The 25,881-nt window shown below is 40.8% G+C and overlaps 1 protein-coding gene across 3 annotated transcripts in view; it reads right to left on the minus strand.

Annotated features, from left to right (window-relative positions):
- CTNNBL1 (catenin beta like 1) overlaps positions 1-25,881 on the minus strand; it is a 139,250-nt gene that overhangs the window by 24,176 nt on the left and 89,193 nt on the right. For all 3 annotated transcript variants that reach the window (XM_016148290.2, XM_016148289.2, XM_036229426.1), the window contains one exon: positions 1,708-1,805. In XM_016148290.2, coding sequence (XP_016003776.2) covers positions 1,708-1,805 — 98 coding nt within the window. The remainder of the gene's footprint in view (positions 1-1,707; positions 1,806-25,881) is intronic.

Below are 25,881 nucleotides of genomic sequence, written 5' to 3' on the forward strand. Positions count from 1 at the left end.
ATTCCAGCTGATGAAAACAAATAAATAAATAAAAATTCAAGTCCCTTCTTGCACAGAGAAGGAGCTTGAAGTTATATACTTGATATTCACTTGGAACTTTATAGAAATTCCTTTTTTTGAACTGAAACCTTTCATGTTCAGATTCTGCCCCAGAGCTGATCTTTTTTTAAAAAGGTCTCAGTAAAATCTCTTTAGTTGCTTTTGAGTCAGAAGAGAGTGCAAGAAAAACTCCTTCAGCAACTTAAAAAAGGGGCCTGACTTTTGCTTAGCAATGACTTAAAAATCAATTTCGAACTGAGTAAAAGCCATGCTTCAAACATGGCCTCGGGAACACTTGGTGGGTTTGAAAAAGTTTCATTTTTCCTTGACTTCCAAAAGATTGAGGGAACACCATGAAGCCAGCCTAGGCTTCTACCCTGTCTCTTTACTAGGCTGGCACCACCTCGGCTCTTGGCAACCCTGGTGTTTACCCAGGAGCTGACAGTAGTTAATAGCAGATGTTGCTTCAACACGGTGTTACACAGTCCAGGAAGACTGTGTTCAAACTCTCCCTGGAAAACAATGATGACTCTAAGATCTTATGCAGGAATTCATGTCCCTTATTTCCTTAAACTTTAAAAAGCGGATACAGTAGACAGAGTAGACAGTAACCATAAATTTAAAGATGAGGAAAATGAAGGATGACAGGGTGCCATGATTGCTAAGATGTTCTGCGCCTTAACCTAATGGCCTTTTCACCAAGCTGCACTGCTAATGAGAGCAGAAAAAATAGAGGTAGGCTCAAAGAGACAGTCTTAAACATCTCTCCCAAATACCTTGGACGCAGGAAGGAAAGAAATTATTCCAAGTTATAATGGGGTCTTTGGTCTTTAATTTTTACTCCTCTGGAATTATCTACTTATGTCTAGTGCGATAAAATACACAGGCTTTCTGGACTTAGGTGGCTTGGATTCAAATCCCAGCTCTGCTTCCTATTACTGGCATGATCTTGAGCAAGCCATATAATGTCTCTAAACTTCAATTTCCTTTATCTGTAAATGTGGATAAAATATTGTATTACCCAATCCGCAGTAGTCACTCGATAAATGGTAGCTCTTATTACTGGCATGGTAGATATCACTACAAAATATTTATCTAATCTCATTTACATGCTCGGTCCCATGTTCCAAAGCCCATCTAGGGTAAGCTCTACCAGTTTCTTATCATCATCTTCATTTTCACCACCACCACCTAGTAAGACTTCATTTGATCTTTGTCTCATTGACTCTTCAATATGGGTATCAACGTTCCCATTTTAAAGCCAGGGAAAAAGAGGCTCAGAGTGGCACACATCTCCGAAGCAGCAAAACCAGCTTCGATCCAGACATCGGAACGCAGAGTCTATGCTCTCAGTCCCTCTGCTATGCTGTCCCTCCCCACCCCGCCGCTCCTAATCCTATTATAATCTACTCTCCTTGGGTCTAAAGATCCCCCTAAAGTGCTAGCTGATACCACCCTGAGGTGTTACTATACCCAGGGGAATGTGTTTGGAAATGAGGGGAAAAATAACTAGACAAATCTTTGAGACCCAAAGCAACAGGGCCTGGATGCCAGAGAAGATATTTTAAGGCAGAACACACAGCCCAGCACCCCTCAGACTGCATCAGGTAAAGTGCCCCTCTGTTCCCGCCGGCCTGGTTCCAGGCTTACAGTCCGACAAGCACCCACCTTCTCACTGTCATTCTCAGTGAATTTATTCAGAAGCCGGGTTCGCTGCTGCCCTCTCAGGTTCCGCAGGAGGGAAGCCAGGATCGAACAGACATGCTCTGGGTTGGGAAGGAGAAAGGAGAACATGCTGTGATCAGAGCAGTAATTACTACTTCTCTTCAAGCCTGGTCTGGTTCTATTGAAGGAGGAATAAGTAGGCCTTCTCTGACTGCTGCTATTGATTAATAAGACAAGAACCTAAATTGTGTCATTGGAAAACTGAACCGATCTTCACGTACTGCACAAGAAACGTATTCAAAAGGGATGGTATCCTCAAGGACAACTTGTGCAAGTGAATTAAAACTAAATTAGAATCTCTGTTCTGCCTGGAATTCATTTTTATTGTCCACAACAGAACCTCAAATACCTCATTTACAGAAACAACCTGTGGACAGAATATGAATGCTAGCCATGAGATGAACATATAATGAACAAATAAGACATGTTTATTATATTCTCAAATGATCACTTTCTCAAGTAAATATTCCAGAATTAAATAAGAAATATAACAGGGCCCCAGTGCTATCACTTGCATTCTTGTGTAGCTAAAACCCCCACTTCAGGTTTAAAACAGCTGGATGTAAGTACTTCAAAATGATAACAATGCCTTTTAAGTTCACATAACCCAGGGGCTTTTATTATAAGATACTAGTCTTCTGCCCTGGGAATAAGAGGGTAATTGAAGGGTATAGCATAAGCTTCAGCTGTAAAGAGACTCTTTTCTTTAAAAAGAATTTTTTAAAAAGAATAATGACCTTGAAAAGGAGGTGGCAGAAGTCCGCTCATGAAGAAATGGCCAAGTAGTTTATTTTGAAATAAAATGCACAGCGTAGACGACGAATATCCTATTTGAAAACTGAAGGGCATCTTCATATACCAAAGTTACCTTGAGTTTTCAAAAATCACTTGACTATTAATTAAAGACACAAGTAAGCCCTCTTACTGAAGCACAAATATGATTTGGTAATTGTTTTGTTTCCTCACTTGTATCAGCAGCATTCCCCGCCTCTTCATTTCACCCATGTCTTAATGCTGGCGTTTTTAGTCCTTAGACTATTTTCTATGTACATTCACTTCCCCAGGGATCTCAACTAGTCCCACGGCTTTAAATACCATTTATATGGTGCCGACTCCCAAACTTATGTCTATAGGTCAGTCCTGTTCTCTGCACACACCCTCAAGTATTCAGCTCTCTACCTGCTCCCTCTACTTGGCTGCCCAACAGGTCCTTTAAACTTAACAAGTCCAAAACCCAGCCCCTGACCTTTCTCCTTGAACCCATTCCCCATAACTTTTTTCCATCTAGTTAATGGCAACCAGGTTCTCCAGTTCCTCAAACCAAAAAAGGTGAAGATGCCCTGGATTCTCTTCTTTGCCACATGACCCACAGGAAACTTTGTCAGCTTTACCTTCTAATTGTATCCAGAATCCCATCTCGTCTTAGTACTGCCCCCACTGTCACCGCTCAGGTCCACACCACCCTCGTCTCTTGCTTGGGATGCTCAATAGCCTACATGTGAGTCTCTGTTTCTACTTTTGCCCTCTTTGGCCTAATCTTCATAGAGCAGTCAGAATGATCCTTTAGATTAAACCCAAAAGTCGGATCCCATCATTCCTCTGTTTAAAACCCTCCAATGGTGCCCCTAACTCGCTGAGCCTAAATGCTATTTCCAATGGCAGGCAGGCCCCTGCCCTGGGGCCTCTGCACTTACTAGTTCCTCTGCCAGAAATGCTCCTCCCTAGATTATTTGCATGGCTCAATTTTCCAATCTAGTGTTACTCAACTGTCATCTTTTCAATGAGGCTTTCCTTCGACTACTCTATTTAAAAATGCAGTGCCCCAACACTGCCTATTCCCAAGTCTTATCTGCTTTCTTTTTCTCTTTAGGATGCATTATCTTCTAAAATACTGTATGTATGTATGTATGTATGTATGTATGTATGTATGTATGTATGTATTTTGTGCACTGCCTCTCTTCAATTAGAATATAAGCTCCATGAAGGAAGGGATTTTAGTCTGCTTTGTTCATTGCTATATCTGTGGTCCCAGAACAATGCCTGGCACATAGTAGGTGCTTTGAAGATACAACTTGATAAGAAAGCAGGCTCTTGATACAAGTTTTTGGTAGCAGTGGTAGGGGATCAAGACAAACCACTCTAGAATTCTGCATATCTTTCAACTACTTGCAAATAGTTTTCACCCTTTTGTATATAAATGCCTAGCCCCCTCCCCCTTCAGAGTAATACCTAACCTTTGCATTGGTAATATGCTCTCAAACTGTCAATTATAAATGGTCCTTAAAGATATTTTGCAATTGGAAGTAAGTGGACGGCCTTTCCCTAGGTAGCTAACAGTTTCAATAAAATATGTCTGATCAGTGGATTCAATTTTTTAATAATAAAGTTTTTCTCAAAATATGCTATGAACAGACATATTAAATACCCTCTCAAGACCTCAAGTTTAACCCCAATATCTTTCAACTTTTGTGTAAACCTGGGATTAAGGTGGTATAATCTACACCTTGAACAAAAGGAAGGGAACAAGGAAGGGGAGCGGGGGGCATGGGGGGAGTAGAAAGAGGAGAGTGGACGAAACAGGCCCTGTTTTCACAGGAAAGTAAAAAAAAAACATCATCAACTCCATCAGGGTAAGGAGAGTGAAGTAGACAGCTCAGTTAGGGTGAGAAAGTAGGATAAGAAAGGGACATCTCTGGAGGTGCATGTCGGGGAACGTCCTCTGACCTCTGTGTATGTCAGGGAGAGAAGATGAGAGGAAGAAAGAGAGAGGGACATTATCGGTTCTGCAATCTTGGGCCAAGCAGATTAGGTAGGGCTCTGGTATCTTCAGTTGGTGAACAGATGTGGGATAGGCCATAATAAATGTAGAGAATTCTAACGAGCTCAGTTCTGAAACTTTAAATTACTTGGCATGGCAACTGGTAATGACCTCCATGTATACAAGATAATTTGACAACCATAGAGTAAGAAAAAAAAAGTGAGGTTCTTATAGATTATCTGGGACAAGTCTCTGTAGATAGAAATATTGAGGCCCAGAGACTTGTCCACACAGCTAATTAGTGAAAGAAGTAGCACTCAAACTTCAGGTCACTCACTCACTCAATCGTTCAGGGACCACTTATCTCTGTACCAGGGCCCCCAGACAAACAACGCAGTATCCCTAACCTTAAGGCGCTCTTCATTTATTGGGGAAAACAAAACAATTCTTATAGCTCAGCATGACAAACTTCTTCACTTAGGTCGGCACAGAAGACTAGGGGAGCAAAGAGGCGGGAGAGCTGGCCTAGAAGGAGTCCCACTGGAGGTGACAAATAACTGAAAAATTTAAAAGCAAAACAAACAAACAAACAAACAAAACAGTCATGGTCAACAACTACGTAGAGAAAAGCAGCAAACATTCCAGGCAGAAGGAACAATATGTGTAAAGCCAGTCGGGTGGGCCAAGCCCGAATCATGGAGAAAAGTGACGAGGATCCAACAATGAATTTTAAGCTGAGTTTAGACCAATTCTTGGCAGATATATTCCCTTTAAAGAACAAGATCAGGAAAATGTTTCTCTTTCCTGATGAATTTTTCTGTGCTTCTCACTAGAGTTCCCTCTTTGCCTTGGCTATTAGGAAACTCATAAGTTTATGCTCAATCACAGGAAGCAATTTCTTTTATTGTTTTCTTGTCAATTCCCTCTATCCTCCACCAATGGATTTTAAAATAAAAGCAATGAACGCACACGGTAAAAACCAAACTATGCAAAAAGGTGTAAGATGTACTCGACAAATATTTGTTGAGTATCTACTGAGATTTTTCTTTTCTCATACTTCTCTCATTACCCTGGTCCTCTTTCCTAAGGGTGGGGGGGGAACTATGAAGTATATTATGTACATTTTCAGAGAAGGAAAATAAACATATTTTTTCAGATATTCTCTACTATACCTTTCCTTATTAGCACACACTTCATTTTTTTTTAAAGGCTATCTAGAATTCCACTGAACCTATTTATCATAATTTAACTTGTGCCCCAATCATGGGTATTTTAGGTGCTTTCTAGTTTTTGGTTGTTTTGTTTTAGCTTTTAGAAATAATGCTGTAACGAACATTGGCGTACATATTTTCTGGCAACTTCTGTATGTGTATTCTTATGGCAAATTCTTAGCACTGGAACTGGTGAGTCAAAAGGTACTGAAATTGACTGTTGAAAGGCACTAATAAATTGTCTTCCAAAAAGGCTGTACTTATACTTCCATTCTCCATGTATGTGTTATATATGTATATATATACACACATATATACACATTACATATATAAAATGTAATTAATTATGTTTCCCCATATTTTCACTTAGATTAGATCTTGTAAACTTAGAAATTATGACAAACCTGTCAGGTGAAAAGCGGGATCTTCTTTTGATTAGCGTTGTTTTTGTTCTTGTTATGTACTTGTCCCTTTTCTGATGTTTGGTGACCATTTGTGTTGCTTTTTGTGTAAACTGCCTGGCCTGATCCATTGCCGACTTTGATTTCTATGAGTTCTCTGTAAATTAAGAATACTACCCTTTTGCCACGTATGTTGCAAATATTTTCCCTAGTCTGACACATTTGTCTTTCGACAAATTCTTATTGAAAGCTCGGACTTAGTACCACTATATTGTTTTGCTGTAAAATGCTTCAAATTCCTGTCTAAAAGTAGGGTACTATAATAACTGTCACCATTTTTATTGTGTATCTATGAGAGTAGGCTTATTTAAATCATACACGATTTTCTCACTGAATCCGCACTACTAAGCTAGGAAAAAGGGGCTATTCTCATCTGTTTTATAAATGTAGAGTCAAAGTCTCATAGTGGTTAATTAACTTACAAAAGGTCAGCTACTGGAGAAAGTGGTGTGAGCTTAGATATGAATTCAAGTTGTCTGACTCCAAACTGTAAGCTTTTCCTACTATGTTAGATACTTCCTACATATCAAAAGTAATCATCAAAACTTTTGAAGGAAGATGAAAGAGACCAGAGACTAAACCATGGGAAGTCTGAAAATGACTTTGTGGGGGGCTCACTGTGACCAAAAGATAGGTGCTTTGTAAATTAAGAAAATAATTCAACAGTTTTAATGAGAGGAAAATGAAGCAAAGGGCCATATGGAGTAAGATGTGAATTACAGACTCTCTCTTTTATTGAATTATTACTTCCAGAAGTGATTTCTACTAGAGACCAAATAAAGAGAAGATTTGGGGTTTTAGACAGTTCTGCAAATACTAAAAGAGAACTTCTCAATCATTTTCTCAATCATTAGAAATCTTGCTGATTAAGATGGATGAAAAAGAGCTCAAGAGAATGTTCTTTATATACCTCGAGAAGATGGAGTGGGTGCTGGTGGCGCAGAAAAGGGATCAAGAGCTATGATTTTCAAAAAGGAAAATGTAATATACAGAAGAATCATCTTTTTTTTTTTTTTTTTTTTTTTTTTTTGGTACTAGATCATATTAGCATGCATTTCCACAGCTCATCCCAGCCTAGAGGAGGAAATATCTTAATCAATTGCAATGGTACACTAAGAACAAATGACATTTACCTATTTGAGATTTTACGTAAAGGACAGGTTGTCAGTTTCGGGAGACCTGAAGCTGCCTCTGTTCCCTCCCTCTGTCTCTCTCGGTATTAGGGCTGGCAGTAGGTTACTGGTGCCTGCCAGACAGGAAAACAGTAAAACCCAACTCCTCTGGGGTTGTGAGTATGGACAGTAACACTCTAGTTTTACACACACACACACACACACACACACACACACAGTTTCATTGGCTACTAATAAATGTAGCTTCCCTAGGAACAGATTTCAGCCCAAGGTGGTGTCAATTTTTCACGCACCAAAAAGATGGGGAGAGCTGCTGGCACAGAGAGCAGGGGAGATAACAGGTTTATCTGCTGGCCAGTGCTGCTCAGCTGCTCAGTCATTTCGACAGGAGAAAATGGAGGTGAAGGATGGCTATGAAGCTGTCAACGCAGACGAGGTAGATGTGGTGGCTCCCACGGCAGGGAACAACCACGAAGGCAGGGCCCAGGAAGAGCAGAACACACACGAATCCACAAGGCCCCAGAGACGGGCAGGCGACGAAAATCTACATTTTCAAGTTACTAAGTGGGGAGGTAGGAGACTTGGTAGAATATTAGAGAGCCAATACTGAAATCCTGCCAGGATCGAGTCCCGACCTGCTGGGTGCCCCGCTCAACAGTCAGACAACCAGCTGCCTCAGGTACTAATTAGTGAAACTGTCTAGAGAGATGGTTCTGGCCCACTCCTTCCCCAGCTCAAATTTCTTCAGGGCCTCTCAAGGGCCATTACCAATGGGTTAAACCCTTATGCGAAAAGTTTGATTCTCTCAGGTCAGTTCCAAGTTCTGTAATTTCAGAGCTCCAAGGAGAATCAGAAATCTTGGTCTGAACTCCTCTGGGGTTATGAGTATAGAAACAATAGCCCTGATAAGGGATGTTATTTGCTTTGGGGCAAAAGTACCTTTGTGGGCCCCTGGAATCCAGATCTGATATATATTTAAATAATGACAGACACTTCTGCAAACCTGATGAACTCTTCTTACACATGCTATCCCTTCCAAAACATACACACAAATGTAACATTTCCATGAAGTTTCAGAGTGTTGCCGATTTCGGGATGGCTCCTTGGTTAAGAACCCATTATCTAGTACATCTAGACTGGAGGTCATTCCAGAAGGCACAACCAGCCTGTGCCAGTCCCTCCAACCAGCCTCTGTACTATTTTTGTAAAGAATGGAGAAACTAGCATTTCCCGTTCCCATTCTTTAAAAAGCAGTGTGGTTCCAATAGGTTAACATTACCTCTCTCTGTGAGGAGAGCTATCTATGCACTGACAGGTTTGTTTACAACTAGGCCTAGCAGTGTCCCACTGCTGGGAAAGACGAAGGGTTCCCCGAGAGGATGAACTTCCTGCAGGTGCTCTGGAAGCACCAACAAGAGAATTAGTTAACCTTGTGTCGGGCATTAGGATCAGACAGACTCGAATTCAAATCTTGCCTCTGAAACACAATAGCTGGTTAAACTAAACCCAGTTTAATCTGAGTCTCAGTTTTCTTATTTGTAAAACGGGGCTATCTTTCCCACGTATTCAACCGATTATATCAAAGAGATATGTGCACAATAGGCACTCGACAGACATTAGTTTGAGATCTGCTATATTGAAAAAGAGCATTGTAAAAAGATTCTCTCACCTATGCACCTGCCATGGACCACCATCTAACTCCTTCCACACTGCATCCTGACCACATGCCCATCACAGAACATGTTTCAGTTTGCCTGGGTCATCCTAATTAGCCCCTATGGAGAAATACAAGCAGTTAGGTCACTTGACTTTCTCAGCTGGAAGGGCTATTTTCTATAACTTAGATTTGTTCTAACCCTAAAATGGAGGAAGGCCGACTTCATTCAGGTTCTTTAATCCTACAATAAGTTAAAATAATGTGCATATGTGTGGCTGCCTATAAAGCCAAATAATACAAGATTCTGGAGACCTGCAGACAGCCCTGAGATGGATAGTGGCCATTTGCTAGTAGGCTGAAGGACAAAGCACATCTAACCAAAGATGGTCTTACCTTTAAACAAAAACCAATGCACTTGGCCACGGTAATCATTTGCTTTTTTATCTTGCTGCAAGAACTGAAAACACACACATGATCTGTAGAGAAATTGAAAAATACCTCCTCCTTCATAAGTTTCATAATGACAAGGTAATTAATTACAGGGCATGGAGTGGTACATACACCAACCATTCCTTTACTTAAACTTCTGAGTACCTGCTATGTATAAGCAATGTGACAAATATGGGGACTACAGAGATGAAAGAAGATAGTCCGCTTTAGAGAAGCTTGCTGTCTTACGAGCAAGGCTAAGAAATACACAGTTACAACAGAGTAAACAATTAACTGGCACACATGAACACACATAGCACATATGTGAAGGGCCCCTACTTCAGCTAGGGGTAGGGTAGGAAGAAAGAGGGAATGGGTAGGGGCGGCTATACAGACCGGAAATTAGAAAGTCAGAATTGAGACAAAAGGAAAATGTTTCTCAGAGCCTTCTGAGAGGGATGCAGAACTGGATATGTTATACTGGCAAGTGAGGGGCTGTGAGCTCTCAGCTCCAAGTTTTCAGGGATAAAGCCGGCAGGTAGATAGAAGCCAGGATTTGGGGTTGTACGAGCACATTTAATTCTTGAAGCACAGACCTGTACCATATTCCTGAATCAGGGATAAATATAATAATATTATGATATTAACAACTCTCCCAAGGTGGGGAGTGGGGTGGGGTGTGAGAGGAACAGAAGGTGACAAGGCACACAGTGACAATCACTAAATGTGACTTCCTCAACCCTCTGTCCCAGGTGAAGTTCCTCCAGATTTTAGAGGTATCCTGCTCACACCTCTGTTAAAGTTTTTGTCCCATGAGGTACGGGAAGATTACATATCCCAAAAAGAAAGAGCAGCCGCTAGCAAGCTGAGCTGAGCCACAGAAGGCCTGTAGGGATTTTTGGCCCAGGAACTGCCACTGATTCATGCACTTATTAATAAAGTAGAATCCTACAGTGTATGAGATCACAGTGTTTGGGGACAGAGACAATCAGGTACTGATCCTGCCCTTCGGGTGCTTGAGTTCTATTATGTCTAAATTTACTGGACAGTGAATGGGAGAGGGGCAGACACTAGGGGATCTGGGAAGACTGGTAGGCGATATGGTACCTGAGTTGAGCCTTAAAGGAGAGGCAAGAGAAGAGCCTCGAAGGGAGAAGGGACAATGGAAAAGAACATCTTCCAAGGGATGGACACACATGAAGCAAAGGCATTGAGCTGGAATGCACAGCATATGAATAAAGAACTGGGGAGAGATAAACGTGGTGCTGGGAGGAAGGGACGATGAAAGGTAATGAGGTTGCAAAGATCGGGGAGGAGTGCAGAGCGTGGACAAACGGAAGTGCTGGACTGCGGAAAGTGGACCCTAACCAACGTCACGATGGCTGGGCATTGAAATCCTGGCCCAGCCTGGCTGGTTAGGGAATGAATTCAGGGCCGTTCTGCCCACCCAGCTTCAGAGCCTGCTCTGGCCTGGCCAGCAGCCTAACTGGTTAAGAAAAATATGGGTCAGCTGGAGTTCTATTCTGGGGATGGAAATGGTCCCTGTACTTCAACCATCAGGCCCATGGCTTGGCAAGATCTTGCAGGGCCACTTTAAAATTCAAGGCCATGCTGCAGAGCTACTTTTGTTTCCATGGAGCATCTAAGGCCATCAGCTCTTTTGTTTTAAAGAAATCATACGGAAGTGCTCTTCTCTCATTTCTAAAATTAAAGCCATCTCTTTTTTATTGCTCAATCTCACTGCCCACCCCCCTCTACCCCCACCCCACCTCCCAGATGGACAGACATCCTGCTTTCTGGTAAGACTCTAGATGCAAACAGGAGGTTTAAAATACCCTAATTAGATCGATCTTGACTTCAGCAGTGGTGTGTTGGAATACAGATTAATCTGTTCCACGCCTGGCACCGGCAGCTGAAGGAGCAGGAGGCCCTGTCAAATCAAGCCATAACATTGCACTCTTCTGCCTTTATTATTATTTTTTCCCTTTTTACATTTCATTATAATGGACATCTGCCTAGCAGGGAATGTGGTAACCCAAGAAGAGTCACGCGTGTGTGCTCAGCCACTCCGGTGGAATATTGATGCAAATCAAATCAAACACTCTTCTCGAGACAGATGGATCTGTGTGAGCATCTATATATAGGGCCCTTTTAACACATACACAAAATAAATATATTCCTGCTCTTCGCAAACATTTACTGAATCCTGAATATGTGGCAGGCACTGAGTTAGAGACTGGGGACTTGAAGGAGCAATATTTGCTATAAACCTACTGTGTGTCTATATGTGCTTTACATATATTTACTTCATTTAATTCTCACAACAATTCTATGAACGTGTTTTATTATTCTCATCTATTTCACAGATAAGAAACTATAGAGATTTGGCCAGGAAAAGAACTCTGCCCCGCAGGGTTTCACAGCTGAAAAGTGACCTAGTTAGTTCCACTAAAATAAAACTTGATTATTTTCCTTAAGAGTTAAAACTTAACACCCATGAAGCATATGAAAAAAGCATTCAACCTCACTAGTACTGCAAATAAAATCACGAGAAAGTTTCATTTGATGAAGTTTTCAAATGCTTGACGTGTGGAAGGCTATGGGCAGGGAAGCATTCTTGCACTGCTGGTCACGGGAGTACTAACAACACAGGCCTGAAACCGCTCTGCTCAGTGAACCTCCCTAATTTACATAGGGTAAGATGGTAAGCTCCTCAAAGGCAGGGCCCACATCTTATTCATCTCTGTACCACCCTCAGTATTCAGTCCTGTGCCAGTTCAACCAATACTAAATTTGACCTCCTAACCAAACACCATGGCAAGAGTTAGCTATAGGAGGAGAGAGAGAGAGAGAGAGAGAGAGTGTGTGTGTGTGTGTGTGTGTGTGTGTATGAATCACTGACTCCCAAGTCTGGATGAGCTAAATTCTGAATAACGAGGAGGAATTTATAAGAGAGACAAAGTGGGAATAGCATTCCAGACCAAACACAAGAGGTTTAAAGGCTTGTAGAGATGACGGAGCACTACATAGGAAAGGCTACAGCGGGTGAGAGATCGGATGGAAGAAGAGGTAGGACGGAAATGGAAGGAAATAAGAACCTTTCACACTCAACGAAAGAGTCTGGACTTTACCCTACAGGACCTATGGAAGAGATGACAAAGAAAAAGCAGCAAGATCAGATTTGTGCTCCAGAAAAATTATCCTGGGAGACTGACAGGAATGTATACTGGAAAAGGAGAACCAGATCCAGAATGTAACAAATACGATATATTGCATTTTGATATATCTAACAGTGAATTCTCCCTAAGAAAAATGGAAATAGTTAACGATCTTTCAGAAAGAAGCCCAGTTTTCCTGCCCATTTCCCAGAGGAAAAAGGGAAGTATAACACAAAGAACACCAGAGTAGAGTTAAACTTTAAGAAAAATATTTTATGTGAATAAATGGATCTCTTATCTCTCTCTGGGCCTCAATATCCCTGTCCATAAAAAAAAAAAAAAAAGAGAGAAGCGGCCTGGATGATTTATAAGGTCCTCTCTCAAGTCAATGATAAGATTCTACTTATCGAAAAAAATATGTGAACAACTACTAAATGACCCCGCAGTTCCACGCCTAGGTATTTACTTAGATAATGAAAACATATGACTACAACAAGACTTGTACAAAAATGTTCAGAGCAACTCTCATCATAATGGCCAAAAAGTTCAAACAGTTTGTCAACAGGAAAAATACATCCACACAATGGACTACTACTCAGCAATAAAAAGGAACAAACTCCTGATACATACACAACATAGATGAATTTCAAAAAACAGAATGCTGAGTGAAAGCTTTATCCCCAAAGAGAATATACTACAGGAATCCACTGATACGAGGTTCTAGATAGGGCTAACCTACCTATGGTGAAAAGCTCAGAACAGTAGATACCTTTATGAGGCGGGGGAATGGCCTGACTAGCAAAGGGCGTGAGGACAACTTTCTGGGTTAGAGGTAGTGTTCTCACCTTGATAGAGCATGTTATTTGTCCAAATTCATCAAACAGTACACTCAAGATCTGTGCATTTCACTCTATGAAATTTTATTTTTTAAAAACTGAATTCTTGATTAATGACATTCATGCTGAAATGTTTAACGGTGAAGTACACCGATGTCTGCAACTTACTTCCTGCATTAAAAAATAAAATGGATGGGCAAGAGAGCAACAAAGTAGATATAGTAAAATGTTAACTGTACGATCTAGGTGGTAGGTATATAAGCATTTGCTGTACAGTTCTTTTGACTTTTCTCTATGTTTGAAAATTTTCTTAAGATAATGTTGGGAGGAAGAAGGCTAGAAAAAAAGTGAGAGATGTGAACTTGGACTATAAATGATGAGATTCTACAGGCTATTTTTTTCCAAAAGTAGTTTTTAATATGTCTGTTGTTTGAAATTTTCAATGTATTTTCCACTAAAATAGGCCCATTGAAACCCATTTAACCTGAAATATAGCCAAAATTAATTCAGTACTCTCAACTTTCAGTTGCAATGAGATTTCACAAACACCGTCTAAGCACCTACTGGATGCCAAGCAATAGGACAGGTGTTGCTTCTGGTTGACTTATTTTCACAGTTCCCATGGGATTTCTTTCCCTCCTTTCAGAGTTCCAGGAGTATTGTGGATTTTAAAAAGTGTTTAAGTGCTGTATTTGTGGGAAAATGTACCTTGCAGAATGAAAGAGATATGTATGTTCAAGAAACGCTTCTTTGTGCTACATGACTATTCTCTGAGGGCTCAGAGGAAAAAAGAACAGAATGATTGATATGGCATCTAATATCCCCTCCTCAGGGCTCGAGCTGAAAGCGTGAAGTTCCTTAGGTCAAGTGTTCATATATCTGGCCCATTACTCAGATGCATTGAAGGAGAGACCCATGAAGCTTTAAGTAGCTGCCATGTGTGTATACATCTTCTCCAGTGGAAAACGACTCTGATTTATATTTTTTTATGGTTCCTACAATATGCTTTGTCAGTGTAACCAACCCCATCACTCCAGTGTGGCCTGGGGAATGATGCTGGTTCTGGGGAGCACGATGAAGAATGAACTGGGCATCAGTGACTTTGGGGACTTCAAGAAGGCCTGACCAAACTCTGCCCAAGAGAGAGAGTTATTCTATACCCAGTGGCAGCATCTTGACTAGGTGAGACTACCAGTTGCCTATCCAATTTCTCCTCTTATTTCTTACTAATAGAATTCATATTTATTTGGTAATGTGCCTAGCTTTAAAAAAAAAAAATGCAGCTGCCCTTATAGGCATGACCTATACCTAGGTATGACCATGTGACTAACTTCAGGCCAGAGATTTAAGAGGAACTGATATTTGGAACTTCTAGGAGGGCATACGTCCCCTTCTGCTCTGACCCCTCCCCATTTTGTTTTCCTGCTGTTTGGAATATAGACATAATAACGGGAACTCTAGTAGCCATCTGAGACTATGAGGCAATCTTGAAAATTGAAGCAAGGCACTTTTATAGGTCCTTGGGGTACATTAACAAGCGAACAAACATCCCCGGTCCCATGATAATGGTGGCAGAATAGAATGACAGAAGCAACCTGAGCTGCTGACGACACTCTGAAGCCACCAGTCCAGTCCTGTTGACCTCTGGATTTGTTTTATGTGTGAGAGAAATAAATTTCTATGTGCTCTATTCTGTTTAAACCACTGCTGTTTCCAGTCTCTGTAACTAGCAATCAACTGGAATTCTTAACTGATACACTCATTCAGTAAATTCTCTTCTAGAAGTCCAAAGAGCAACTGTGTGTCCTGAGTGTACAGTCTCACACATCACAGTACAGAAAATCCCAGAAATAGGAGGAAATGTTAGCGAAAAGACACATTACCTACTTTTTATTCACTGTCTCAAAGGTCTCCTTCGATCATTCATTTCTCCATTATATTCCGGAGAACCTGGCTGGAAGAACTGGTACTGCTTCTTTTTTGGGGGTATTAACCCTTATCCTATCATAATGGGAGAAACGAATGCCTGGAGCATCAGCACCTGTTTAATCTCTGCATTTCCACCAATGCACACATCACCAGCTCCCACACCTGGCAAAATTTTGAAGAACTGTAAGAGACAACCCAGACACAGGGTTTCTGACCACCGGACTGAGTCCTTCACTGAGTCCCTTTGATGAAGACAGCTGTCCATTGGGTGAGGCTGGTTAGCTTACTTTCCTATAGTATCACTGTTGGGAGTGTTTCACCTAAATTAAACTGACTATGTAGGCTATAAGCTCTTTCTCAGGGTTTAAAATGCACATTATATACCATTCCTTACACTACCCTCATTCAACAACAACAACAATAACAACAAAACATAAAAAGTCTTTAGATCCTAAAATGAGACAATCACCCTGAATATTTGTACCATGATTTTATTTTTCGATGATTAGCTGATTGTAGTCTCAAATAGTCCTAAAAGGTTAGGGAAGCAAAACAGAACCCTGTCACGGCATGACACGGAGCTACCTGGATTTAGAGACACCCACAGATTGTCCCACATTCTCCCCCTTTTTGGTGCTTTTATTGCTATTCCGATTTCCCACTTTCCAAGTATCAACCTGCCTTGGTGCAAGAGAGCCGATCATCACAGACCCAAAGCAAGGGAGGTGTCTTCGCACTCCTCTGAAAGGCATCCCTGGATGCCCGTTTTAGATTAAAAACTCAGTCTAGACAAAGAAGAAAAAGCCTGTTTCCAGGACGTTCCGGGAGTGATCTAAACCTGCCTCTTCGCCCCTTTCATCTCATTCACCAGCTCTGCCTTTGCACTCTTCAAACGGCCTCGGTCTCCTCCTGCTTTTCTGCCCACAAAGTCCTCCTTTAAACTGCTGCAGAATCACCAACTGTTGAGCTCCACGCACTCTTCCTCCAGACTCCAGGGCTTCAGCTGATTTCCAAAGAAACCAGAAAAACCTGCTTGCAGACCCAAGGAGGCCTTATGTTCATTTTCTTGAAGTCTGACTTCTTAACCCTTCTTCCATCAGCCAGTAGTAACACGGCAGAGTGAAAAGACAGAAGGAATTTCAGTGCCACACTAACATAGTTCTTTCATTTCTGCTTTGAGATTAATGAACTAAGCCACTCTATAGACTTGCACACACAATAACTACTGGAGAAACATGCAGTCATCTCTGCAAAAATGCTCCGGGATCATGTTCTAACAGGATCAGCCTCGTAATCAGGAGGAGATAAAAGAACATGGTTAATCCTAAAAAACACTGCATTTGTGAAGAATGATTCCATGCTCTGTTTTACTAGCAGGATATAATCACCGATTGGCAAATACACGAAGTACTCTGCCATCGTCCTTTTCTCCCAAGCTAATCTTTCCAATACATCCAGTGCAATCATTGTACAATTGTACAAATAAAGAACTAAGGGCCTAAAAGATCTACGTGCTTTACTCAATGAGTCTTTATTAAGAGAGAGAAAAAATATTTATTAGTGTTACATGCCAAACTACTGTGCTAGGTGCGTCACATACTCTTTCTCAACATTCACGATCACCGCTGGAGTAAATTATTCTCCCCATTTTACAGATGAGAAAAAAAATTAAGGCCTAGAGCGAGTAAGTGTTTTATCCGAGTTCTGAGAGCTAGTAAGAGCCAGAGACTGATCTGACACCCAAAGCCAGCTTTCTTTCCATGGCCCCAAATCTGCCTTTCTAGTGGTGAACTCGAGTTACACGAACTCAAATTTCCAGAGAATACTGCTTAGCAAACTGGGTTGTGAGAAATAAGCAGAGAGTCCCATTACGAACAAAGCTATAAACGGAAATGCCGAAGTCCCGTTGCTTTATAAAAAAGATGGTTTCTGAAAAAAAAAAAAATGACTTCAAAGTAATTTCTATAATACAAATCTTACCTGTCTATGACTATGGAATCTGAAATGCATTTCCAAAGACAGAATTCCCCAGGCTGCTTCGTCATAAGTACTAGGTAAAGGGGACTGGTAGCAGCCTTGGCAGACGCCGGGCATGGCTGCGGATGGGCGGAAGTGTATCCTTGTTGGCAGTTGTGTTCCAGAACTGCCCTCAGCCCGGCCAAACGACCTTCCCTCCTCAGTGAGACACCTTCACCAGAGCCTCGGGAATTCCCCCTGCGCCCAGGAAGCCTTGGACAGCACCCTGGGAGCTCCTAGAAACTGTGTCATAGAGTGGGACACACAAAGGCACGGGGATCAGAAAACGCAGATTTTACTCTCCCAAATGATACTAATAAGCACAGGAACAATCAGAAAGGTACTCTCTGGGACTCAGTTGCCCCAACTGTCTACCAAACAGTCCTCTCAGCTCTTAACAGCTATAAAATTTTTCTCTTTCTCTGTCTGTGGTTCTAGATGAGTCAGGGAGGGGTGTAGAAAGATTCCTTTTCTTGTCCAGTCAGAACATTCTGACTCACTTTCACTCTTTCTAATCTCCTCAAGGAAGACTCCCAAGGCTCTCCCAAGTGCATTGGAAGCCTATTTCCTCCTTCATTGCTTCCCATTGCAACTTATACTGACCTCCTTTACAATCTTTGATGTATTGCATTGTAACCATTTGTATGTTGTCTCTGTACTTTTAGGGCAGGGGCTGAGGTGGTTCATGTGTCTCCCAAGGTGTAACACCTTGCCTGGCATCATTAGGTGTTCCACAAATATTGGCTAAAGAACTGAAGAGTAAATGAACTCAAGGAAGAGGTCAGATGAGGTTTTCTTTAGGCCACCTTATAGACAAAGGTTTTCACAGAGACCACCTAAACGATGACTAGTTCTGGGTGAACTTGAGATGATTTTTCCTATATCATCGGGCTGTGTTCCGATGTGGGCATCTCTCATTTTAAAGCTTAATCCTGAACTCATTATTTGTGAAATGCCTTCTGCAGCCTGGAACTTTTAAGAGAGATAAGACATGCTGGGAATACATATTTCCAGATCCACTTCTTAAATAAAGGCCATGCCCCAGGTGTGCTAGAAAGGAAAAAGAAAAAGGCTCGCAGTTGTTAAGTACCTACTGTATGCCACACTGATACCCTGTTAGGTAGATCCCTGTTACTCCAAGTGTGGCCAGAGGACCAGCAACACCAGTGTCACCTTGGAGCTGGTTGGAAATACAAAATTTAAGCCTCACCCCAGACTCAGTGAAGCAGAATCTGAGATTTAAAAGATCCTCAGGTGATTTGTCTGCAATATAAATATCGAGCACTGTTATAGATAGGAAATCTGGGATCAGTGAAGCTAACTAACCAGCCTAGGGTTATCCTGTTGGTATAAACTGGGATTTGAACTCACTTCTGCATGTTCTGAAAGGCTGTGCCTTTTCCCACTACTGCTATTAAGAATCATGACAAGCTTATAGCTTAGAAAAACATCTCTAACGACATAAAATATACAATTGACCCTTGAACAATGCAGGAGTTAGGGACACCAACCCCCCTGCACAGTCAAAAATCCATGTATACTTATTGATTCCTCCAAAGTTAACTACTAATAGCCTTACTGACCAGAAGCCTTCCTGACAATACAAACAGTCAATTAACACACATTTTGCTGATTAATACATTATATATTATATTCTTACAATAAAACAAGCTAAAAAATGTAATTCAGAAAATCATAAAGGAGAAAAAAATACATTTAAAGTATTTACTGAAATAACTCCATGTATAAGTGGACCCGTGCAGTCCAAACCCATGTTATTCAAGGGTCAACTGTATAGAAAAACAACTGTTCTGACAAGGTTCAGGATTTAAAAATTTAGATTGGAGTTATAAAAAAAAAAAGAAAAATTCACATCTCACATTACCAACAACAAAAAACTTGGTAATGGAGCTTTCCTGCCCTGTCATGCCAGTATTATGAAATTTCCTATTTTATTTCTAGAAACAACTAACATTACTGGATTGTCGCTCTGGTGATTCAAAAGTCATGTAACTTTTTGGTTTTCAGATGTCTCCTTAAAAGACTGAAGCACTGTATCAAGAAAATGGACTTTCAGTTCTGGCAGACGTTAATTTAAACTGTGTGCACAATTTGAGAAAGTACTTAACTGCTTTGGGGCTGTTTCCTCAGTAATAAAACAGGCAATGATACTCCACATAGAGCTGATGTTAGGGATAATGACATCATGTATATACTGGAACACAGCAAATACTTAATAAATGTGAGACACTATCGCCACCGTCATCATCAACAGTAACCTTGACTGGCTAACACATCATCAGGAAAATTAGCCTGTTAATGAGGCTAACAAACACTGCTGTTGCACAAGTTTGCCAGCTAGCAGGCATATTTAATGGAGACATGATCTATTAGTAATCAATACATTTAAGAAAGCTGTAGGCATATTTTTTAGTGATTATCAAAATGATAGGTTTAATTTATTTTATGGTAACCCTGAAGCAAATAGGGAATATATTAACATTTTCTTTTGACTTTGGAGCCAAAGACAAGGAAAAGTGTTATAAAAAAAAAAAAAAAGAAAGAAAGAAAGAAAGAAAAAGGAATGTGTAAGAGACAGGGGAAAAACACTAAATGTAATACATACCACCACCATATTATACATGTGCATAATTTTACAGTACACAAAGCACTTTCCCCATACATTATCTTATTCAATTCTCACACTCTGTGAAATATTGTCTCTATCTCAAAGGTGGGGAAAGAGGTTCAGAAAGAGCAAATGACTTGTTCAGTCACAGAGCCTGAGCTTAAGTTATGACAGTAACACAAATCCAAACCTTCTAACACCAGCCAGGTCTCCTTTCTACTAGGCTACTTAAGGAATTTAAAGTTATTACTCTCACAAAGGTGCTTGAATACAGAAAACCACCCCCACAACAGCTCACAGCAAGGTCCTGCAACCCCATTCACAGCGGTGACCGCCCCTGCCCAAAGCACATACCCTTAAATAGTCCCGCATTTAAAAGAGAAAAGAGCTGCTTCTCTTGAATCTGATACCTGAAAATAATTTCTGTTTGGGAATCCGTTCTTTGGCTACCAGAAAAGAACATTCAACGTCTTTCTAACCTCCTTCTTATGCCAATTACAGCTCATCAGCGCCTGGACACTCACAAGCGAAATCAATCTGACTACAAAAGCAAGCCAAAACATGTTCTTACCATAAAAAAACCAAACAAGTACGACAGCTATGACTGCAACATGATTAAATACGCAGAATGTTTCCTCAGCAACCTGCAGGCTGCTGCGTATAAAAATCACATCCACTATCACAAGAGTCCAGGAAAGTGGACACTAACAAACATCTCACACATGTAATTGTATTCTTTATGAGCAGTGAAATATATACGAGTTTATTTTCAGTTTATCCCCTTCCACATTACATCTACTGTGAGATGCCAACATTCGAATACTCAGACATTTTTTAAAATAGCATTGAAAGGCATCTTCACTTCCTCTTATACTATAACCAAATGAACTTAGGCATGTCAGCCTTCAGTCTGTACCTCACTTCCTTACCATCCTGAGGTCCCAGCATATTCGCAAAACTTGGAGGAGCCAATAGCACTATCCAAGCACAGTGCACCTTTCCAAATGCTATCACCTCCACGACCTAATCATTTAATTTGAACTCTATCCTGCCTTATAGAAGCAGCATAGCTTCCTAAATGTATTAAAAAGACTCACTCCCAACAAATATATCCAAAACAGAGTAAAAACAATAGGATACAAAAGAACATATTCCACAAAAGTATATGCACACATATGCAACTCCCACCCCTAATGTAGATGTTTGAATGGATGGTATCTATGTTTTCAGTAATTAACCCTGGGAGGTGAGATTGGGTGTGATTTTTTCCCTTTCCCTCCATCATTTTAAACGTATTTAATTTTCTGCATTATTTTATTCATATTTTAAAAAAGCAATAAAGCTTTTTTTTAAAAAAAGCCTCCCCGAAAGACCCACCATCCATGTCAAGATCTTCCCTTGGCACAGAGAGAACGTAATAAGGATGCTTACCAAGGCTTTTGTTCTGAGCATTTTGGCCAGTGGTTCTCAACACCAGCTGAGCAAGGGGAGCCTTCTAAAAATACAGATGCTCCGGGTCCATGTCCTCAGAATTTCTGGAGGTGGGGTCCAGTCATGTGTATTTTGTCAAAGCTCTTCAAGTGATACTGATCAGTTAAGGTCGAAAACTATAGATTTATGTCTCATTCTCAAGAGGAGACCAAAGCCGGGGAGAGAACAGGTTGGAGTACTGAGTGAAGAGTTTAACTGAAGGCAGGCGACCACGAGGTGACCAGATGGGACAGACACTGAAGGCTGAGGCAGTGCTGAGCTTCAGGTATGAGAGGCCGAGAGGAGAGAATGGGCTCTCGGTGGGCGAATACACCCTAGAGGTGGAAGCCAAGCAGAAGCGAACAAAGTGTGGCAGGGCGAAATGTTCACATGGGGAGCTGGAGGTTAGTTATGCAGTACTGGGGCAAGGGCCGCTTACGGCAACTTAAAGAAATTGAACAGGAAAAGATACCAAGCAGCTGAAAGCAGGCCCACTATAGGGAACAACACTGATTTATGAAGAGGAGAGAAGAAAGAGGGAGAGGAAAGAGAGAATCTGTAGAAAACTCCTGGGCTTACATCCTAGTAAGACCGTGTACTAGCTGTGTGATCTTCAGAAAATGACAACTTCTCGATGCCCGTGTTCTCACATGTAAAATGTGGGCAGTGACACATGGCTTATGGGGTTATTGCAGGGATTAGATGAAATGAGGTAATGAATGTAAAAGCCTACCAGAGTGTTAAAAAAAAAAAAAAAGCCCCCAAGTGGGAACATTAGGAAGCATGTCCCAGTAAAGATTATATGTTGAATTTTAACATACCATGACAGTTAATTACTGCCTAACCTCTACGTTTTATTTTCTCATTTTGGCACCACCTAAAAATGCTGGAGAAATGACCTAAAAAGATTTGGCTATTTCTCTACCGTTGCTCCTACGTTCCTGGTATTTGTTTTGATTCTATAAAGAAGACACATTGCATACTAAACTAGTTCTATACAGTTTAATCAAGATTATAAATGAAAACTAACGGTCATATTGACAAAATAATAAATGTACCAGCAGAAAATTCTATATCCAAAATAAGAATTCAGCTAATGCTGTCACTAAAGAACCAAGTTTCTACCTGGCAAAATGAAAAACAAAGAAGAAAAAAAGAAGCGATGAATATTTCACCTTCATCCTCTCCACCCCAGTTCCTCAATATCAAAATTCAATTTGTTCTAGATTAGCCAAAACAGTCAAAATAACTAAAATCAGTACTATACCTATGACCTGTAAAAATTGGGGGGGAGGGGGTCCTTTTTTGAGTAAAATAATAACTGTAAGACCAGCAATAGCTGCGAGCATTAATGAATGCTTGCTATGTTCCAGGTACTGTCCTACGCGTCGTACGTATGTTAACGCGGTCAGTTCTCACGACGGCTCTGCAGGGTCTCAAAGGAAGCTTAATAAAATACGGATCCACCAGCATTATGCAGACTGGTGGAACGAGAAACTCTGACACAACTACATTTTAGACAAGATCCCAGATGATTCTGATGGGAGCTAGGCTTAAGGCTCACTGCAGTCTGTCCCTCCCAACTTTTGTTTTCCGCATGCTATTTTCTTCACTTGACATTCCTACCCCTGGCTAACTTATGTCTAAGGTTTGGCTTAGAGCCACGTGTCTAAGGCGGAGCTGTTTGTAATCGCCACCTGCTCTCTCACCGCCCAGGCTAGGTTAGGAACCCCTCCTCTGTGCTCCCACAGTATTTCATACTTTCTTTTACCTTTTTACCTTGTAATATAAATGCAGGTTTCTATGTCCATCTCCCTAGTTAGGCTGTGAGCTCATTCGCTTTTCATTTTTACCTTGTCATATAAACACAAGTTTCTATTTTTCCCTTGCTGGGCTGTGAGCTTGCTCACCTTCCATCTACACCTTCAAGCCTGGCAGAAAGGAGGGGTTAGTGATTTGCTTAATAAAAAAAGAAATGAAGACTCATTGACCTATCTACCTTTAGGGCTCTTATCCATAGACATAAACTCTCTGCAAGAGCATCAAACTGAAATAGAAGGGTCTGGTACCTCATTTGAGAAGTAATGAATTTTAACAGGGCTAGCATAACCAGGATTCTAACTACAGGTCCAGGTTAATAGGCCATCATGATAACTAGTGGCTGCCCTATCTCTCTGGTAGCTCTTGTTATAATCCAGCATATTGCACATGGAGTCCTAGTCCACGAGCGGGCTTCACACACACAAAAGACAAGGTATTTGATCTTATATGTAAACATAAAAACTGGGAGAGGTCGGGATGACTATTTTTGAAAAGACACAGATATGCAGTAATTTTATTACTATTTACTAAATGTCCACATGCCAGAGACTACGTAGGATGCTCATGATCATTTTTCTTCACACGACTCTTTAAGAAAGATTTTATCGGGCTTGTTGACTGAAGAGAAATTCAAGGTCCAGAGAGGATAACAAGCTCAAGGTCATCGGCTAGTTTGGGGTAAAGCTGGGATCTGCAGCCAGCTCTGTCTGTCTACGAAGGCAATCCTCCTTCCATGACTCTGTGCTGCCTCTGGATACCAACCAGAAGATGAATGCAGCCACCCTGGTGTTGGAAGAAGCTTTAGAAGCAGACCTAGGCTTAAATTCTGCTTCCATCATTCATTTGCTAGAAGGCATTTGGTAATTAACAAACTCCGAGATTTATCTGTTAAAAAAAAAAAAAGATTAAAATGCCTAATTCATAAAGTAGGTGCACTTGTAAAGCCCTGAGTATATCAGTAGATGCCCAGTAAATATGAGGTGGCCATTAGCCTGTTTTGCCCTCCTCCTCGCAAAAGAGAGTAACAGGTTTCAGCATCTTCCTCGTTGACAAACAACTGTATTGTTCTACTTGAAAAAGAAAGGCCTGAGGGTAAATTCTTAAGACAACTGGAACCAGTTAGGAAACTAGATGTGCAATGCTCAAAATCAATCCTTCAAGCCTGATGAGAGGAACTCCCAAATCTAAGCACACTGTTATGTCAGCATCCCTACATTTTGTCATCCGAGGTCAGGAATAAGACAAGCAGCTGGAGGGAGAGAAAAGGAACTGATCCAGAAACTCCTCAATTATAAGTTTTCAAATAGCAACAAAAAGCAACAGCAAGACATTTCCATCCCTGTTTAACATAAAGTGCGTTAGTACACGGCTGAATGCTGCTCTTAAAGTTAAATACTGTTCTCTCTGTACTTGCTCATTGTTCAAACCACTCTAACCAACCCTTTGTGATTTTTAAGCTTGGGGAATACAAAGAGGGGTGGAGGAAATCTTTAAATTATCTGTTTACAGGTGATATGGAGAAGTGGGGACCTGGGGCCTCTGTGGTCTGTCCTCTCTGGGGAAGCTTTTTGTCTTACATTCCACGAAGGACTGGCATGTTTACAGTCCACCTCTATGACCAGCAGTTTCAGGGAAGGAAAACGTTTCTTCAGCTGAGTACTTCTAAAATCACCAACAGAATAGAAAGAAGAGGAACACGAATAGGAAAGCCATCCTCATCACGGTCACTAATATTAATGAAGCAGGCACCATGCTGATAAACACTTTATTTGTATCATTTCATTTAATCCCCATATAGCATACCCTTATGGGAGAGATTCCAAAATCATCCCAATTTTACAACTGAGGAAAAGGTTAAGCAACTTTCCCAAAGTCACACAGCTAATAAATGACAGGACCGAGACATCAACCCAAGTCTTGTCTTCATCCAAAACCCATGTTCTTAATCACCCATACCACAGTAATTGTTATACATGCCTTAGCACCCACTGTCTGTCCACTCTGCCACTCTCCTTACTAGTATAAGAATGAAATACTATTTAAGGAATACTCAGATGTCATCTCTTAAGCCTTCCTAGAATACCTAGACATCTGCATTTTCACAACCTCTAGTATAACATTTAGTATAGTATGATGTCTGGGCTCAGTATTAAAATAATAAACTAAAATTTATCTAATCCCCATATTATGTTAGACTTGCATAAATCATCTCACAGTAATAATTCTCACAATAACCCAAAAAGGTAGGTATTAATCCTATTCTAATAGATGAATCAACAAATATGTATTGAACATGGCTATGGGACAGACACTGTGCCTTCTGGGAGAATCGTAAAGTGATTACCATGGTAAGAGTCCTTTGAATTCTACGATGCTCTTAGCTATTGGCTCATGTCTCCATCTTGACTGTAGATGGTATGTAGGTATTAAATAAATGCATTTATTCATTCAACTAATACTTACTGGGCATCTACTATGCACCAACACTGTGACAAGCATTAGAAATGCCTAACAACAATTTCACCAAGTCATTTTGCTCCTAATAACTTGTATAATTTGAAAGGATAAATAAGAGTCCCCACTGCCTTGATGACCTGACCTGGATCAAA

This window comes from Rousettus aegyptiacus, unplaced genomic scaffold, assembly GCF_014176215.1.
Source record: "Rousettus aegyptiacus isolate mRouAeg1 unplaced genomic scaffold, mRouAeg1.p scaffold_m13_p_12, whole genome shotgun sequence".
NCBI classification, from domain to species: Eukaryota; Metazoa; Chordata; class Mammalia; order Chiroptera; family Pteropodidae; genus Rousettus; species Rousettus aegyptiacus.